The sequence below is a fragment of the Panthera uncia genome, chromosome B4 (genome assembly GCF_023721935.1).
Source record: "Panthera uncia isolate 11264 chromosome B4, Puncia_PCG_1.0, whole genome shotgun sequence".
In the NCBI taxonomy this organism is placed as follows: domain Eukaryota; kingdom Metazoa; phylum Chordata; class Mammalia; order Carnivora; family Felidae; genus Panthera; species Panthera uncia.
This window is the reverse complement of record NC_064809.1, coordinates 36,844,415-36,862,693: the sequence shown is the minus strand read 5'-3', so window position 1 is coordinate 36,862,693 and position 18,279 is coordinate 36,844,415. Positions and strand designations below refer to the sequence as shown.

Sequence of the window (18,279 nt, the reverse complement as noted above, 5' to 3'; positions counted from 1 at the left end):
CTCCAGGTCTTCCTCCAAGTCAGTGGCACCTTCCCCCTCAGCTACTTGAGCAAACTCCAAGACACCTCCTCCCCTGACTTAGCAATTATGCTGAGGGCCATTAGGCTCTCAGCAGGACTATTTTTAGAGACCCCGTGTCTATCAGGGAGACATTTTTCCCTGTGTGAAAATACCCCCGCCTCCGTCTGCACCAGCTTCCCTTGTTGACTGCACCTCTCTTCTCTCCCTGACCCAGAGGAAGGGGCCTCGGTCCGCCAGGTGCTCTGCCCCCATTGCTTGAGCCTGGTGGGAACAGGAGGACAGACACTGGCTGGGAGGAGACACTTGCACTCTGCACAGCTATAGTTCCATGATTAGAAGTGTGCCACTGGTTTATGCTTGGTTCTTGCGGTATTATGTCTTTATTGATCCACGTATTTATTTCAGTCTGTAGCTGGAGGAGAGCACAGGCAGAGAGCAGGGGGCTCCCCCCTCCCAGCCATTTGGCCTCAGAAGCTGGCCACCTCACTCCTTGAAGAAGGTTCCGGGCACAGACCTGGGAGGGGGGCAGTCCTCCACAATCCCTGTTCCTCCAAGGGCAGCAGGGGCAGAGCGACTCACGGGCCAGGCAGCCCTTCCTAGCCATGTCCATGTGAGGGCAGTAACTAAATCTGGGTTTTGGTGGGGAAGGAACGGCTAACCCCTAGGATTCCCAGTCGTCCTCATCTTCCTCTCCAGGTGGCTGCTGTGGGGGAGGCAGAGGCGGTATGGAGTCTGACATTCGGGCAAAGGCTCCTCCTGGCCCCTCACCGGTCCCCGTTGCAGGTCCTTTGCCAGAGATACCTGGGGGGACAGAGTTGGAGGGTGAGGGGGTTGGTGTGGGATACCAGTTCACCCAGCCCCTAGAGACTTAAAAACAGGAAGAAAGTGGCAAAACGTTCATGATACAAAATATCCTGAGCCTCCCAGCCCAAGGGAAGGCAGCAGGCTCTGCTTCCTACCTTTACGCCTCATGACCAGCTTGTTAAAGAGATCCGACATCAGGTCCCCACCTTGGCTTGTGGCTCTCACTGTAATGGGAAAGCCACTAGTAAGGAAAGATGAAGGAACCAAGGGGAAAATCTGCCTCTGGGGTGACATTCTCAGGGTTTGGATCTATTTATTTTTTGCTCACTATCAACACATGCCAGCCCCTCCCACAGCCACCATGTCTTGGAGGTTCAGGCTGGCACTGGATCCAGCACTGGGGCACTAATATGAAACTGAGTAACACAGCCACCTGAAACAGAGGGGGAGGTATGAGTGGCCCCATTGTACGGATGAGGAAACTGGCCCAGAGAGGTCAGGCAATTTGTCTGAGGTCATAGAGCAGAACTTAGAAACTGGCGATGGGATTTAAACTCAGGACTTCCAGGGCATTGCTGCTTTGTGCCCAGGTGTTCTAGTCACGCCGGCATTTAAGATTCATAGCAGGTGCAACCTGCAGCCTCAAGAGGCTTAGCAAAGCAGGACTGGGCTAACCCTCCAGGTCCTCAGTCTCTAAAGGATCTCATGTCCCCAACCATGTCCTTGGACAGCCCCTGGCAGATTCTAAGAAGATTCTCTGTTGTCATAGTTTGAGCTGGGTGAGGCTCTGTCTCCTATTAGCTTAAAGAGGAAAGTTCTAAGCAGGCTACAAAACCAGGAAGGATCCCACAGCCTAGGCCACCCAGGGCTTCCAGCAGAAGCATAAGGCAGGTTGGCTAGGTGCTGCCTTTCTGCACCACCTTTGGGGTGGGCAGAGAGCACCCTATTAGAGTCATGGCTACAAGAGAAGGTGGCCCTTTCCTAGAGCCCTCCTGGAATGGTCCTAGGATCCCCTCACCTTGCTCCTGCTCCTTCTGTTTCTTCTTCTCCAGCTTGCGCTCCTTAACGCTGCGCAGCTTGGCCTTGCCGATGCCCCCAGCCTGGCGGATGGACTCCAGGAGAGTGGCCCGGCCACTGGAGGGGTCCACCACTTCCTTGGGAGCTCCCTGGACTGTAGCTGGGAGGGGCAGGGTGTGAGGAAGAAGGCTGCTCAGGCAGGCTGCCCTATGGGACAGCCTTGCCCAGCTGGAGGTTCTGGGGGTCCAGAGGCTTCCCCTCAAACCTGGCTGTGAGAACAGGCTGTTCCTCTTGACAAAGGAAGCCAGTGGGTGAAGCCGAGCCTTGGGAGCCCATATGCAGCCTGAATGCTGACTGTGTCTGCCTGCACTCAGGAGGTCCTGTATGCAGGCACCCCTGCTCCCTTCCAGCGCCACTTGGTTTAGGGGCTACAGCAAATCTACCCGTTTGCTGACAGTGTCTGAACTTGACATATGAACCAACAAGGAGTTTTTGTGCCACCTGTGGGTTCTGGAGATAAACCAGATGTCATACTAAAACGAAAATCCCCGTTTTAAGGATTTGGATATTTTATTGCTGAACTTTTCCATTTTTTTCAGTAGCCCCTTTTTAAATAGGAATGAGGGACCACACCTTCATGTCTAGGCTCCCTCTCCCTGGAGATTAGAATTTTGGGAGGCTACAGTTTGAAAACCACTATTTCATGTACCCAGGGGAACAAGATTTTGAAATTACAATTCTTCTGAAAGTCTGAACCTTATGGCCACATAAACCTACAGAAAACCCTTCAGGAATCCAGAAATCAGAGGCATCCTCAGAACACATGTCCTCTCCCCGCCCCCAACCCCGGGGGCACCCTGCTGCTGCTCTACCTGGAGACAAGCCACCACTGCGGTCTTCTTCCCTGGCACCTTGGCCTGGGGAGGCCAGGGTCTGGGGTGGGGGTGGCGGAGCGCTGACCAGCACAGCTGGAGCTGGGGGAGGCGGCGGGGGTGGGGGTGGGGGTGGGGGTGCTATCAGCACTCCATCTTCCGGGTCTGCAACGGAAAGGTGGGAAAGTGTGATGTTCCTAGGATGCAAGTGTCCGAGCCCAAGAGCTCCTGCCCAACTCCTGTTTCCAGCTCACCTGGCTTGAAAGGCTCGGCCACCTCTGTGTGGAAGGTGGGCAGCTCTGGAATGGTGCCAGGGGCGGAGGGGGCGATGCCGGGGCCCAGGTCAGCACTGTACATGAGGTCGTCAGCGATGCCTGGCAGGTCAGGCAGGTAGGATGGCACGTCGATCTCAGGCACTTGGCCCAGGTCAGGCACATAGAAGTAGTTCTCTGGAACCTGCACGATTAGGTGGGAGCGTATGAGTTGGGGGCTGCAGGGGACCGGGGCCCTGTAGTCTGACCTTGGGGCAGTGAGCAGGGCCTCGTGCACACCCATGTACAACAGGGGGGGAGCAGGGCCTCAGCAGACCCTGAGGATGCTGGCAGACTCTCCGCTGCACCCCTCCCCGACACGCGCCCTCCATCTCCACCTGTTGCTCCAGCTGCTCCCTCTTGCTGATGGACAAAGGGGCATCGAACAGCTTCTCCTCTGTCTCTGCCCCCAGCATCACGTGGGTCTTCGTTACAGCACCAGCCAGGGGGTCCAGGAAGACGTACTTTTTGTACCTGCAGAGGTGGGATGGGTGGGGGGGAGTCCATCATATCTGCTCTAGGCCCATGGTCCTGACCCATCTTTCCTGTTTCTTCAGCGCCACGGTTTGTACTATGGACTCCGAGGCCTTACAAGGTAAAAACCAAACTGCTCAGCGCCTGAGCACCCCCCCGCCCTCCAGCCTGCAGGCTTCTGCACCCAAGTCTGATACCCCCCGTATCCCCCACAAAGCCAGGCTGGGCCCCCAGCCGCCCTTCCAGAGCCCCGCCCTCTGCCGTACAGGTTCTCAGTGGTGTTGAACAGCAGCAAGGAGCTGACGGAGCTGATGTTGCTGGGAAGGCCCCCGAGCCCCTCCTCGGCCTCATCCTCAGGCTCTTGCTTGGTGTTCACACACACAGGGAAGTATTTCAGCTTCTCCTGGCAGGATGAGGGGTGGTAACACAAGAATGGTGGGTTTCAGTACTGGGTCAAAGTGACCACCCATCCCAGTCAAAATCCTCTGAGGGGACAGAACCCTCAGTTCCTCCCCCACAGCCAAGGCCACCTCTGGTCACCCCTCCAAGTGCATGAGACCTGCAGGGCCCACTCATCCAGGGGGCGGTGCTTGCTCTGGATCCTGTGGCGGGGGCGTCTCTGTACACCAGGGTCCTGGGCACCTGTGAAGATGGAACCATACTCCTGCAGACGCTCTGGTGCTGGGTACTTGGCACTGGAGAACACCTGTGGACACAGAATCTTAGATCAATTCTTCAGGGGGCCCAAGATGCTCCAGAGCCTAGGGTGGGGTTGGAGGGGTGGATTCTGAGCAGGAGGAAAGCTTGAGGGGTGGCTGGACAGGGTGGGCAGGGACCTGGGCAACCTCAGAGGTGTGGGGATGGGATTTCTGGGACTGCTTGCCAGCTACAGGGACTCAGGGTCACATGGGCTACCTTGATGGCCTTCTTGCTGCCCTTGATCTTCTCAATCTTGGCCTGGGCCAAGGAGACCCTCTCCCCAATGGCCTGCAGCTGCCTCCGGCTGAGCTCTACTCGCTGGGAGATCCTGCCATGGAAAAAGAATCACAGGCTGAGGGCCGCTCCCCAGAAGGCTACAGCTTCCTGCACACTTGCTTCTTCCTGCAAACCTGCAAAGCCAAGGGCTTGGGCAAGGGCCCTTAAAATACAGTGTTCTCTGCTGGTCACAGCAGATCTTGGGACTGCCCGGGTGGCCTCTGCAAGGCTTGTCTAACCTGAAGAGTCTATGAATGAATTCCACTGGGTTCCTTGGAGCTCTGGGTAGGAATGGGGAATCGCTCTGGCCTCAAGTCGGTGCCTGGATGTGCCATCTTAAGGGATAGGGCTCCTGCCTCCAGGAGTTTACAGCCTCAAGCAGGGGCAAGCAGAGACAAAAGTATCGTGACTCACGTACGTAATCACCTACTTCCAGACGAGGAAACTAGAGCTCGGCAAGGATGGGTGACGGGCAAGACTGGGTCTAAATTCAAGTCCCAGACCCGTTCACAGGGAGCTGCCCCAACATATCATAAACAGCTTGTGTGGGCAAATCCAAAGTCCCCACCGTGGTTCTCATGGTTGTGGTCAGGGTGCTCTTGGGTTTCCACTCACCCTTCCCTGATCAGTGGGCTCCAGTGACACCAGTGCCCTGCTAGTCCCCAAACATGCCAAATGTATTATCGCATGGCCTTTGCATCAATTGGAGTGCTGTCCCCACAGATAACCACAAGGCTGGCTTCTTCGCTTCACTGAGCACCCTCCTCACAGAAGCCTTCCTGGCCAAGGACTCTTAAAGATGCACCTGTCACTTCCCAACCCGCTTTAACACAGAGCCATTTGACATTATGCATGTGTGCTCCAAGGGGGTAAGGGCTTTGCTTTGGTCCCTACTACATTCCCCAGTGCTGGCACCTGCAGGGGCTCGCTGAGTGACAGTACCCATATGCCCTAAATGTAAATGCATGTGAGTCTCACTTATGCTGTCCCATATTATTGAGCAATGGCAAGTTTCTTCTCACCGCAGAGTTGACAGAGACACCAGGGCATCCTCCTCCCGGTTGCTTCCCCACCTCCAAGAACACCAGTCCCTGCCTGCGACCACCGGGTTTCATATAAGCACTCACCTGGCAGGAGTGGGTGCACAAGTGAAAAACAAAAGAGGCAGAACTGCAAGTTTACTTTGCAGGGGAGGAGGACACATTGGATGGCAGAGGGGCCCCGCTGCCTCTGGGGTCAGAGACTATACAGCCAGGGAACTCTGGGATTTCTTTAAAAGTTGAACAGTCAAAGCTCTGGACCAATCTTCCTAAATCAACCAACCTCCACCAACTCTAGAGGATTCTGTCCCCCAGAGAACCAACCCGATCAGCCAATTTCACAACCGTAGGGGTCTCTGTTCCCCAAACTCCCTGATTACTCCTGGCTCCTTATGTGTAGGGAGCTACATGAGGTGGGGGGCTAGGGTACAAGCAGGTACCCAAAGCAGCTTAGTCTTCCTTGACAGACTGGTCTGAGTGGGGCAGTAACAGAGAGAACAGAGGGCAGAGCTTCCTTCCAGTGAGAGAATGCAGAATCACCAGACTTGTGTGAGCTCCATCTTTTCTGGCAGGAAGAAAGGTTTCCATCCACTGAGAAAGGTTACTCACGCACAAGCTACTTCCTCCCATTCCCAACCCAGCCACATTCTGCCCCTGGGTGCTGAAGCAACGTCAGTGGTTACATAACCACTCGGCTTGAAGTCAACATGGAGAGTGGGAGGGACATCAGAACTGGAGAAGGACAAAGGCTATTCTGTTCCAGTTCTTCCATCAAGGAGAGAAGGGCCCGTTTCTCCAAGTTGCAAACATAAAGCTTAAACAATAAACCCTGGCAAATTTCCAGAATGGATTATTAAATCGAGGGTCTGTAAGCACTTCGAGGAGAAAGAGGCAGATCCCAGGGGCCAGCATTGTTCTAAATTCACAGCATTTCTTTTTTTGACAGCGTTATTAGACTGGTGTATCAGGGGAAAGCCTTAAACACAGTGCATCTTGAGTCAGCAAGGATTCTGACGGCTTCTCACAAAATCCTGTAGACGAGATGGAGCTATGGGGGTTGGAGGAGAGCACATTTAGGAAAAATCAGAGCCAGATGAGCAACAGTACCCAAAGGGCACTGCCGAAGAACGAAATGATTTCAGCCTTGCACAAAGGCCTCTGGCAGGGCCCCATCTAGCTCATGTAACACTGGATTAGTAAACTGGGGGTACTGAACGGAGGAGGGTCAAAATGGTCCACATAGCAGAATCAAGACTCAAATAATCTCACGAGGCCAGAAAGATGAACTGCAATCAACAAGATGAAATTGACAAGGGATGAAGTCCAGCATTTAGGTTTAAAAAGTACACAAATACAGAAAAGATGGAGGTTTAGCAACAAGGCCTGAGGTTCTGGTTAACTATAGCTCAGTATGAGCTAAAAGTGTGTTAAGCAGCTTAAAAAGGAAATGTGATCTTGGGGCACACAGCTCCTTGTCCCTCCTTCCTTCTTTCAGTAAACAGGGGACATCCACTCTCTTGGAGGCACTATAGAGAAAACAGACCCCAGATTAATGAGCTAACCTATGCTGGGCACCAACCTCTCTGCAGCTGTGTCCCCTTTAAACTGGATCCACATTTTTTATTTATTTTAGAGAAAGAGAGAAGAGAGAGCACGAGTGGGGGAAGAGGGGCAGAGACAGAATCTTATCAACACAGGGCTCAATCCCATGACCCTGGGATCATGACCTGAACTGAAATCAAGAGTTGGACGCTCAGCTGCAAAGCCTCCCAGGTGCCCGTATACTGGATCCACATTTTAAGAGTCCTCTGAATTCCATCCGGACTATAGGGTCTGTTTTCATTCACTGCTGTATCTCTAGTACCTGGGACTGTGCCTGACGTGTAATGAATACCAGCTGAATGTAAAGTGACAAGTTAACGTCCAAAGGAGGGTGATGAGGACAGCGAGGAGTCATACAAAGATGACTGAAGGGTGTTCTGGCTACAGGTGAGATGACTTAGGGAATATGGTGATTCCCTTCAAATATCAAAACTATAACAAGTGCTGTTGGGCTGAGAAGCGAGTAGACTTATTCCATCACCCCAGAAGGCTGCATAAGGACCAGCGGGTGGAGTTATAAGGAAGCAGACCTCTTGTGCAGATCTTCTGCACAAGAACTTTTTAGTAAACAGTTACACAGCTTTGAAAATCAGAGTCCAGCAGGATGACCACCTGTCAGGAACGCTCCAAGGGAGACTGCTGTGCAGGGCAGGGGAGAGGAGGACAGGAGCTTACAAGCATCCAAGAGCCTACAGGTCTAGGTAATGGCCTGCTTGTTGACAAAGCCCCCATCTAATCTGTCACAGTCACAGCCATGGGGCCAAAGACAGTGCAGACCATGGGTGAAAGGGCTCTCACTGCTGGGCAGTGGCAGTATGAAGGCTGCATTAGGAAGGACTGGCAGGCCATACGCGGCTGGGATGGAGTGCCACAACCCATTAGCGGCGTCTCCCGTGAGGGTGGGGGGTAGTGGCAAGTGGGCGATCTGCCATTCCTAATTGATGCCCGCTGGCTTGATGGTCTGCTTCAAGGCAGGTCTGTTTCCAAGCTTATCATGGAAGCCATGTCCTCAAAACACATTCGCCCAGACACCAGGGCTGTTTCTGCTGGCGGTGACAGGAAGGAACTGGCTTAGTTGGTCTGCTCAGAGCCTGGGACAGAAAAGAATCAGGTAACGCAAAACCGCCCTCAGGGAGATTCCCCTCTCCAAGGGAGAAGTGACTATGATGCCCCACAAACCTGGGTCTAACATCCAGTTAGCAGCAGTGTGACCTTGAGCAAATCACTCAGCTGGCCTCGGCCTCAGGTTTCTTCAGCTAAAACAGGGACAGTGACTTCTAGATCATGGAACTATTGTAAAGGTTAAAACGAGCACTTGTATGTCTAGTGTTCCTGTACTAGCAGCTATATCCAAAGTACTCGGTTAGCATTTGCTATTGCTACCCCCGAGATTAGGAAGGAAGAGGGGCTCCAGGCACTCAGATGAAAGCAAGAAGAGGTGGTGCTGAGCTGACGTGAAGCAGGAAGTTCCAGGCCAGGAAAGAACACCATGGAGCAGAGAGCTGGGCAACAGCAAGGGCTCCTCTGGCTGGCGTGGGAGGGATTCAAGGAAGCGCCCTAGGGACCACTCCCCGCCTGGTGTGGGGGAGGTTGGGGACAGGTGGCCAGGATAGTGCTTGGGCCCGGGGGCCCCTACCTCCAACACTCACTCCCATTCCCTCAGGGATGATTTTCTGCCACGGCCCCTGGCCATCAGCACTCCCACCCTGCCTTCTGCAGAGACTGCTGGGGAGGAGGGAGGAGGGAGCACCCTTCATGCCCCAGAGTCTCTGCTTCTCCCCTCGCCTGTCCCACCCCTTGGCATTGAGACCCCCCTGAACCTGCTCTTGCCATTCTCTTCTCCTCCTCCTCCTCCTCCTCCTCCTCCTCCTCCTCCTCCTCCACTCACTGAGATGATTAGGAATGATCTGCTAATTATGCAGGCGGCTGACTGAGTGCTTGCCAACCTCGGGAGTCACCAGGTGCCAATCAGGACCAAGAAAGGAGGGGAGGGGAGGGGAGTCTGGAGGAAGTGAGGCAGAGGGGGAAGGATGGGAAAGGAGGAAGGGGAGAGAGGGAAGGAGGGGCTGGAAAGACAAAAGAGAAGCAGGGGAAAAGCTCTGCAGAGAAAAGGAACCCTTCCCCAGGCTGCGGCTTCCTCAGTGAGGTGGCCACAGCGCTAGGGCTGATGGGGACACCGAGTGACAGCACTTGACCCCAACCTCCACACTGTCCAGCTCCTCTTCCCTATGCCACCCCAGCCCCCTCTGCCTTGTCATCTAAGTCATGTGAAGCCACTGACATCTCTGGGCAGCTATTTTGGAGCCTGGCTCGTCCCAGGTGAAGATGAGGGCAGGTGAGGGATGGGCACTCTGCCAGGCAGGAGGAGAAGCGGGTCCAGGAGAGCCTGAGAGGTGCTTGTCATTCTCTCCATTCTCCCTGCGGCTCCCGCTGCGGCAGAGCAGGAAGAAGAAGGCCAGCTCAGAATGCTAATTTTCCATGAGCTCACCTACCTGCAGAACTGGGCACAGACGCCCCTGGGGCTGATGGGCCTGCGCCTGAAATGGCAAAACAGTGGGGAGGAGAGACAGATACCTGCCTGTCTCTTCTTTGCAAGAAGTTTCCAAGCAGGTGGAATAAGTTTAAGGGGGAAGATTCCAGGCGGGGGTCACATTCACTGCAAAAGCCCATGAGAAATGAGAAGCGCACACACTTGCTGACTGCTGCAGGATGGGGGTGGGAGGAGCAGACAAATAAGGCTGGGTCTGGGTACGACCCCCCACCCCACACTATCCCTGACCCCTCCTTTTCCTTCACCCCAATCTGTCATCATTCCCTCTGAAATGTCTCTCATCCAGCCCTCCCTGCCGGCAGCTCCCCTGGACTGCAGCCTCACCCCTTCCCTGCCCTGACTGCAGCAACAGCTCTCAGTGGGTCCCTGGAAGCCACCCTCTCCCCTTCCTGTCCACTCTGTGAGGGCTGCCTGCTGAGCCTTCTCTCAACTCTTCTATGGCACCCTTCCCGGCTCCAGAACCTATCATGGCTCCCTACAAGGCCTGAACCAAGACCAAAGTCCCGTCCTGTTAGGAGAAGCCCCCTGGACCCTAATGTTCTGATCTCAACTGTTCACTCCCCCACCTCCACCCTCCCACTCCCCTGCCATGGTGCATTCCCACAGCAATGCGGAGCACAGGAAGAAGCGACAGCCCAGCTCCCAAAGGCACACAATCTAAGGGGGAAGCGAGGCCCACAGACACAGGTAAAGTTGACTTTTCACACCCTGTTCTGCAGTAAAGGAACTGAATGTGTGGGGCAAGCAGTAATGTCTCTACTCCCAGTACAAAACACTCCCCGTTCAGGCCACCCTCCCCTGGGGAGCCTGGGATACACCATGCTCCCCATTCAGGACTCTGAGCCTCTGGCACCCGTCTGTGGACCTCACTAGATGACCTGTACATGCACATTCCTACCCTGCCTAAACACAACCTATCCCTCCTATGGCCACCTTCAGGAGGCCGGCCTTCCCTGACCATGTGTAGGAGGCATGTGGGTTTCCTCTACTTCTTCCTTACTCAAGTAAGGGCCCTCATTTCCTGTAAGGAATCCACTGCTCCCATAGGCCGGGTCCCTGCACTTCAGCTGGGGCTAAACCCAGGGTGTAGGAGTAATACCCTTAACAGGGTCTATGCCAATTGGCATGTCATGCCCTCTGCCCCCACAATGGGCTCTGGGATAGACAGGAGAACCCAGCCAGGCCAACGGGCCTTCCGAGGAGATACTGACACAGAGGAAAGCCCTCTTTCCTGCTGGACCTGAACCTGAGTGTATGAGCTTCTGGCCCTATTGCAGAGTGAAGCCTGGTGGGGAATGGGACTGACCCAGAAGCAGCAAGCTGGGATGGAATGGAAGAAACGTCAGGTACTGAGGACATCACTTAAGCCCTGCAACTCCAAATCCTGCTCTACTGATTGATTGCTGTTTGCTTCAACTGGTTTAGGGAGTTCTGACTGATTAAAAAAAAAATGGTGGCACATTTAAGTTTTTACTATTTTGAGAGAGAGAGAGAGCACAAGCAGGGGAGAGGCAGAGAGACAGGATCCCAAGCAGGCTTTGTGTTGTCAGCGCAGAGCCTGACGCGGGGCTTGATCCCATGAACTTCGAGATCATGACCTAAACCAAAATCAAGAGTTGTACACTCAACTGCCAGAGTCACCCAGGCGCCCCAATGTGCCACCAATTCTTACTTATTTCTCCCTTCTCTAGATCCCTAGAAGCCTGCACAATTAATGTTATACAACCAAGACTCCATCTACCATCATCCATCATCAGGGAAATATGAATAAAAACCACAATGAGATACCACCTTACACCTATCAGAATGGCTAAAATTAACAACTCAGGAAACAACAGATGTTGGTGAGGATGCGGAGAAAGGGGCACCCTCTTACACTGCTGGTGGGAATGCAAACTGGTACAGCCACTCTGGAAAACATTTAGGAGGATACATAGAAAGATAGAACTACCTCAGAAATTTAAAGATAGAACTACCCTACGACCCAGCAATTGCACTAGTAGGTACTTATCCAGAGGACACAAAAATACAGATTCGAAGAAGCACATGCACACCGATGTTTACAGCAGCATTACTGACAACAGCCAAATTATGGAAACAGCCCAAATGTCCACCAACTGACCAATGGATAAAGTGGATGTAGTGTGTGTGTGTGTGTGTGTGTGTGTGTATACACAATGGGATATTCTCAGCCATCAAAAAGAATGAAATCTTGCCATTTGCAACAATGTAGACAGAGCTACAGTGTATTATGCTAAGCAAAATAAGTCAGTCAGATAAAGACAAATACCATATGATTTCACTCATATGTAGAATTTAAGAAACAAAACAGATGAAAAAAAGGGAAGGGGAGGAAAAATAAATAAAATACGATAAAAACAGAGAAGGAGACAAACCATAAGAGACTCTTAACTATAGAGAACAAACTGAGGGTTGTTTGTAGGGCACTTGTAATGAGTACCAGGTGTTATATGTAAGCGATGAATCACTAAATTCTACTCCTGAAACCAGTACTACACTATATGTTAAGTAACTTGAATTTAAATAAAATCTTGGAAAGAAAAAAAAAAAAGAATCCATCTAGAGACTTACTGTTTTAGCATTCTAGACTATAAGATCCGTGGGGACAAGAACCACGTTGTACCCCTCACGTATCGGTACCCCTCAGGGTCCAGCACATTTGGCACATGGCTGGAGGTTAATGGAGTGACCAGGCACCTGGCTGTGAGGGGAGCCTGGACTTAGGTCCTGGGCTCCTGAGAAGCACCGTACCTTCTCTGGACCAGGCCTAGCCACTTGGGAGGGCCCATATTTCACCACTTTCTCCCAGGAGATAGACTTCCCGCCCTCCCCTCATTCCATCCATGCGCACAGGGACAGCGAAACTGTCTACCAGTGTCAAACACCAGGAAGGGAAAGGGCAGCATACTAAAAATCCAGTGCTCCCCTTAGAGAAAGGCAAGCATACAATCACAATCCTGGAGAGAAAACACAAATGTTTCTGATGGATTGTTTTTGGCATCCATTTCAGTCACTGGGCATGGGGTGGCTATAATCTGGGACTGATGGCTCTTAAAGGCTTGTGTCCTTCGCTTATGTGTTCCTTAGGCATATTTAGCAAAAATTCCTTAGGCATATTCAGCACAAATATAGGCACAAAAGGCAAATTCCTTAGGCATATTTAGCACAAATATAGGCACAAAACGGGCACATAACACTTTTCATAACTATTGATAGCAAGTTAATGGAGGGCCACCATAGGCAGCAAAGGAGCAGAGCTGACAGCAACTGATAAAAGAGGGGATGTTTAACTGAATGCTTACTATACTCCAGGTACTTTAATTCCCTTGCAAGTTTTAATCTATTTAATCTTTACCACAATCCTATGAGGAAGGCAGCATTATTGATGCCATTTTATAGATGAGAACACTGAGGCTTAGAGAGATTAAGTAACTTGCTCAAGTTTATAAAGCAAGCAAATGGGGAAGTCAGAATGGAGCCCAGGCAGACTGCTCCAGAGGCAACCCCCCTTCATCACTTTGGGGCACCACCCTTTTGTTACATTTACCTTCTGTATAGGCTCAGGGTAGGTAGGTGATTTGGGGGTCAGGTCAGAGGCCAAAGAGTAAGAGGATCTGCTGTTTATATCAAGTCTAACTCCTCCCATTTTCTGCCCGTACTCGGGAAGGCTTCCAGGAGGAGGCCTGCTTCCAGGTGATGAAGGGGGAGGTTACATGGTGAAGGAGCAGGGGTTTCCTGGTCAGGGGTACAAGCAGGGGAGGGGGGGTGACTTGGACCACAGGAGGGACCTCAATCAAATACTTCACACTGGGTGGGATAAAAGGTCCCCATGTGAAGGCATGATGTGGGCACCAGGAAGGAGATCTAAGCCCCATTTCAGGCTTCTTCTAGCCAGAAAAAGACAAAGACCTGCATAAAGGACAAAACCTGGGACCTTTGCAAAGCAACAGCAAACACCAGTCAATAACCGCTGAGTGAAAATCATTATAGCCGAGGGTTATGCTAGATAAGCACTGGCAATACTCCTACTCAAAACCATAAACTACCCCTAAGGCCCTGCCTACCTCACCAGGGCTTCTCGGCCCCCTCAGTCTCTTACTCTCCTTGCTCCAACCACATTGGCTTCCATTCGGGTCCTTCCCATCTCGGGGCTTTAGCTCATGTCCTTCTTTCTTTCTGGAATTTTCTTCTCAATCTACCCACTCACAATAACTCCTACTCACCCTTCAGATTTTCTCATAAATGTTTTTCCTCACATATGTCTTCCCTGATCCCCCCAGACCAAATCAGGCTTCCTGTTACCAACTCCTGTCACACCCTATTTCCCCATCACAGGGAGACAGTGATAATTCCAGAGTCTAGAGCCATAACAGCTGGGTGTGACCCCTGGCTCTGCCACTTGGGCAAGTCTCTTAGCTGTGCCTCAGTCTCCTCTAGTAAAATGGAGATAACAAGCACATGTCCTCATAAAGTTGTTCTGAGGGTTGAGTTAATGCACTCAGATCAATGGTGGCACATGGATAATGCCATATGAGTATCAGTTATTACAAAACCACTATAAGTAGGTCTTCATCACAATTGTAATTAAATCACTAATTACACAATTGGTTACAGTCTGTCTCTCCTGCCAGAGTCCAGGGTTCCCCCCCCCCCCCCGACCCCATCACCATCCACCGGTAGAGTGATCCCGTGAACCTTTCAGAAACTGCAAAGGTGTGCAGCGAAGAAGCAACTACCAGTTCATACAAGTGAGAACCCACTTTGGATTTCTTTCAGTTAGCAAACACAGGTACGAGCGTAGGTCATTCATAAAAGCAAAGTGGCAGAACGTGACCTTTCAGACAGTGAGGGAAACCCGCACACTCTCTGGTTGGGACAGGGACACTGCCTTACCCGCTGCTGTAAGTAACTAAAGAGTGCAGCACGGTGCCTTGCACACATAAGAAGCACTGAATAAATATTTGCTGACTGCAGGAATGAGTGAGGGCACAGGCCCCCCGGGGGCTCAGTGGGATAGCATGCACTGAGTTCCCATGAGCACTTAAGAGAAAAAGTTTCTAAGTTGGACTCCTACCTTGGGCCCCCTGGGCACAGGGAAGCCAGCTGGGTCCCTCCAAGACCAAGAATCACCAAAAGGGCTGCTCCTAGAGGGTGCACTCCCACCGCCCAGCCCCCAATCAGGTGCGGGTCGGTGGCGGCACCCACCTGCTAAAGATGTCTCCAGAGACTTTCTGCAGGTACTGAAGGGCATCTGCCACCTGCTGGATGGCCTCCTCTCGCCGCAGGTCTGGCTGGATGAGCGGCACCGCATAGGTCTGCCCCGCCAACGAGTGCTGGGTCCTCATGGGAGTCATGGTGCCTGTGGGAGGGAACCAGAGCATGAGGACCGCCCACACTCAGCCACCACTGGGCAAAGTGCTGGGAGAAGAGAGCCCAGCCCCCCACCCCAACTGTCTGCCACGTGTTCAGCCAGTGCAGGCCGGGAAGTGAAGGACAGGGCACTGGGTGGGAGGCCAGGAGCTCCCAGGAGCTGGTACTCTGTAGATGCTTGCTTTGTGAATGAGGAAAGAAAATTGATAGGGATGATGGAGGCTGAAGAGAAGCAGTCAGAGAAGGTGCTTGCTGCTCTGCTAGGCACCCTTTCTGTACATTATCTCATTTCAAACTCCTGAGCCTGGATGAACAAGAAAGAAACCCTGGCTGCAGAGTTCAAAAGAGGCTGGGAGCAGAGGGATGGATTTGGGGGGAAAAATGCCTGTGTCAACTGCCAAATGACAGCCAAGTCTGGAAAAGCACAGAAAATGTGTACTCCTGAATTCTTCCCACTTTGACCCCGAAGAACTCAAGACCTGTTCCTGAGACAGGATAGGTAGTGGCTGGTGACTCTGCGTACACCAGTGTCTGGGCTCTGCTCCCCGAGGCTAGAGCTAAGGGGGGGCCAGGAGGAAGGAGGGACATGTGGGGGCGGGGGACAAGAAGGAAAAACACTCCTTCGAATTGCAAGATGAGGGCAGAGTCTATTTATACTGGGTTTAATTAACTCCGCTCCCTGGTGCCACTAAAGCAGCAATCACACTGCAGACAGCACTGATTTGATTGGCAAGGGATGTACCAGGCAGAATATTAAGGCACCGGGCCCCTATAAATAGGCCTAATCACAGCCCCTCAGCAGAAGATGGCGAGGAAGACATTAATCAGACCTGGCACTGCGCTGCACACCTGTTCTCTCAGGCACCATGTTGGGGTCCCTGATTGCAACAGAGGTGTGGGTGAGGCAGGGTAAGTGTGATGGGGAGGGTTCAGGAGGCTTCATTTAGGCTTAAGAACTGTGTGACTTCGGGTAAGTTGCTTGCCTTCTCTGAATCTCTGGTTTTTTCCATTTCCCATTCTGCAGACGGAGAATGGTACTACTCTTGAAGAAGTGGTTATTCCCAACGTCACACCATCTTCTCCAAGGAGTTTACACCTTTGCTCCCTCTGCTAGCTTCCCCAGCACTTCCTTCTACCCTACAGGTTCTCTCCTACCCTGCCCAGGCCAGGCCTCTTCATGATCTGAAATGACGGGTCTGCTCTTCAACTTTTTCTCCAGCAGTGACAATCCTCAGTTTCCCAGACCTGAAGCTGCCTAGAATCGTCATCAGGGCCCAGGAGTTACTCCCCACCTCCCCACTTCTCTTCTCTCCTATCAAATGGCCAAAGTGGGGCCAGCTGATGCCTGAGGAACCTAACTCTGAGACCACTGCCCTCCTTCCAAGGAACCCCCCTATTTATATTCATATTGATGCAAATTTGCTGGCCACTCTAACTTAATTCTGTACCTCAGTTTTCCCATCCCTGAGATCAGGAGAGGGTAAAAGGTAGAAGATACTTTCTGTGTACATCTTGAGATGCATTCCTCCTAAGTTACCCCTTCTGTGTGTGTGTGTGTGTGTGTGTGTGTGTGTGTGTACATTAACGTGAGGGGGTAGTACGGGGACAAATCTCCCAAACAAGGAAGTAACAGGTCCACTCAAGAATTAAGAGATTGAGTATAGCTAGTTAGTGGCTTACTCGTTCTGTCTGCAAGCATCTACTGATCAACTATTAGATGCCAGCCACGATCACAAAAAGATGAATAGGACACTATGCTAGTCATAGAGACAGCCTCAAAACAAACACCATGTGATAAGCGGTCTAATTCAGCCAGGAATACAGTGCTAGGGAGGAAGCACTGAGGAAGCAGTGATAAATCCCTCCAGAGGTTAGGGGAGTCAGGAAAAGCCTCTCCGCAGAAGCTGCATCTCCCTACCAAGCCTGGAAAGGCAGTGCAGGAGAGAACATTCCAGGCAGAACAGCTTGAACAAAGCTGTGTAGGGAATGGCAAGTGGCTTGAGTGATAAGGGTATGACGTTCCTTGGGCCATTAGCAGGGAAAAAAAGGAGAGGCCAGACTGTGATAAACACTGAAAACCATGGCAAGAAGTTTGGACTGAAACCCTTAGGCCTGTGCTGTCCAATATGGTAGCCACTAGCTGCATGTGGCTATGGGCCATCTGAAATGTGGCCAATCCAAGTTGAGGTGCAGTGTAAGTGTAAAACGTACACCAAATTTCAAAGACTTACTAGGAAAAAAATGTAAAATATCTCATCAAAATTGTTATATTGATTACAGGCTGAAATGACCATATTTTAGATATATTAGGTTAAAGAAAACCTATTACTAAATCCATCTCACCTCTTTCTTTTTACTTGTAAAATCACATGTGTGGCTCACACCGTATTTCTATTGCGTGGCACTCCCTTACAGAATCTGATAAAAACCATGGACTCTCCCAGAAAATGAACATACACCAAACCCATCTCGCAGTGCAGTTTATAATTTCAGAAGTGCATAAAGTCTTTTCTGCAAACCATCCCCGGACAGCCGGCTCCCAGGGTCTACAGCCCAGGTTAAAACCAGTGCTGTGGGCAGTCAGGAAGCAAGACCGGAGAAAGCAGTGGGAGGTCAGCTAAGAGGGGCCGGGGAGGGACGGGAACTGCAAAAGAGGGGTCCGAGGGTTCGGTTCGGCCCACTCGCAGGGCCTAGCGCCCGGAGTGTGGAAAGGCACGTGAGGGTCACGGGGCGCGGTGGGCCGCGACAGGAAGGGAGGCCTGGTGCCTGGGGCCGCGAGTCCGGCGGGCCGCCAGGGCCCTCCCCGCGCCCCGGCCTCGGCCTGGGCCTCAGGCCGGGGGAAGACGGGCGCCCCGAGTGCAGGCGAGCGCGGAGGGGCAGTCTTTCTGGGGGCCGACGCCCGACACCGCTTCCGGGCGGGCAGCACGCGGGGCGGCGGGGTGGGAAGTGAGGCCGGGCGCAGGCCTGTGCGGGCGGCAGCTGGCGTCGGCACCGGGAAAGGGGTGCAGCGGATCCCGCCTCCCGGAGCCCCTCCCTCCCGCCTCTCCTCTGCGTCCCGCCCTCCACGTCCCCGCGCGGCCCCGGGGCCCGCGCCCTCCCCTGGCCCGCCCGCCGGCCGCCCGTTCCTCACCTGCGCGCCGCCCGCCGCCAGCCGCTCCGGCCGCCGCGCTTCCGCTGCGCCCGCTCCGCCGGGTCCTGGCGCCGCCGCCGCGGCGCCGCTG

At 52.7% G+C, this 18,279-nt stretch overlaps 1 protein-coding gene across 1 annotated transcript; it reads right to left on the bottom strand.

Moving 5' to 3' along the window:
* Positions 1–23: 23 nt before the first annotated feature.
* WASHC1 (WASH complex subunit 1) lies at positions 24–18,267 on the bottom strand. The gene is made up of 11 exons (XM_049624894.1): positions 18,189–18,267; positions 14,894–15,047; positions 4,415–4,526; positions 4,059–4,205; positions 3,766–3,902; positions 3,364–3,499; positions 2,969–3,170; positions 2,715–2,879; positions 1,844–2,002; positions 981–1,049; positions 24–822 (listed from the first exon to the last, which is right to left on the bottom strand). The coding sequence occupies exons 2-11, from the start codon at positions 15,040–15,042 to the stop codon at positions 683–685; spliced, it is 1,416 nt and encodes a 471-aa protein (XP_049480851.1). The 5' UTR covers positions 15,043–15,047; positions 18,189–18,267; the 3' UTR covers positions 24–682.
* Positions 18,268–18,279: the final 12 nt, after the last annotated feature.

Bases quoted from the DNA above. Each gene is read 5' to 3' on its own strand.
- WASHC1 (XM_049624894.1), bottom strand. From the start codon at position 15,042: ATGACTCCCATGAGGACCCAGCACTCGTTGGCGGGGCAGACCTATGCG. The intron at 2,003-2,714 runs GTAGAGCAGCAG...TGCCCCTCCCAG, and splicing joins CAGTGGTGGCTTGTCTCCAG to CTACAGTCCAGGGAGCTCCC. The intron at 1,050-1,843 runs GTGAGGGGATCC...TTCCCATTACAG, and splicing joins ACAGAAGGAGCAGGAGCAAG to TGAGAGCCACAAGCCAAGGT.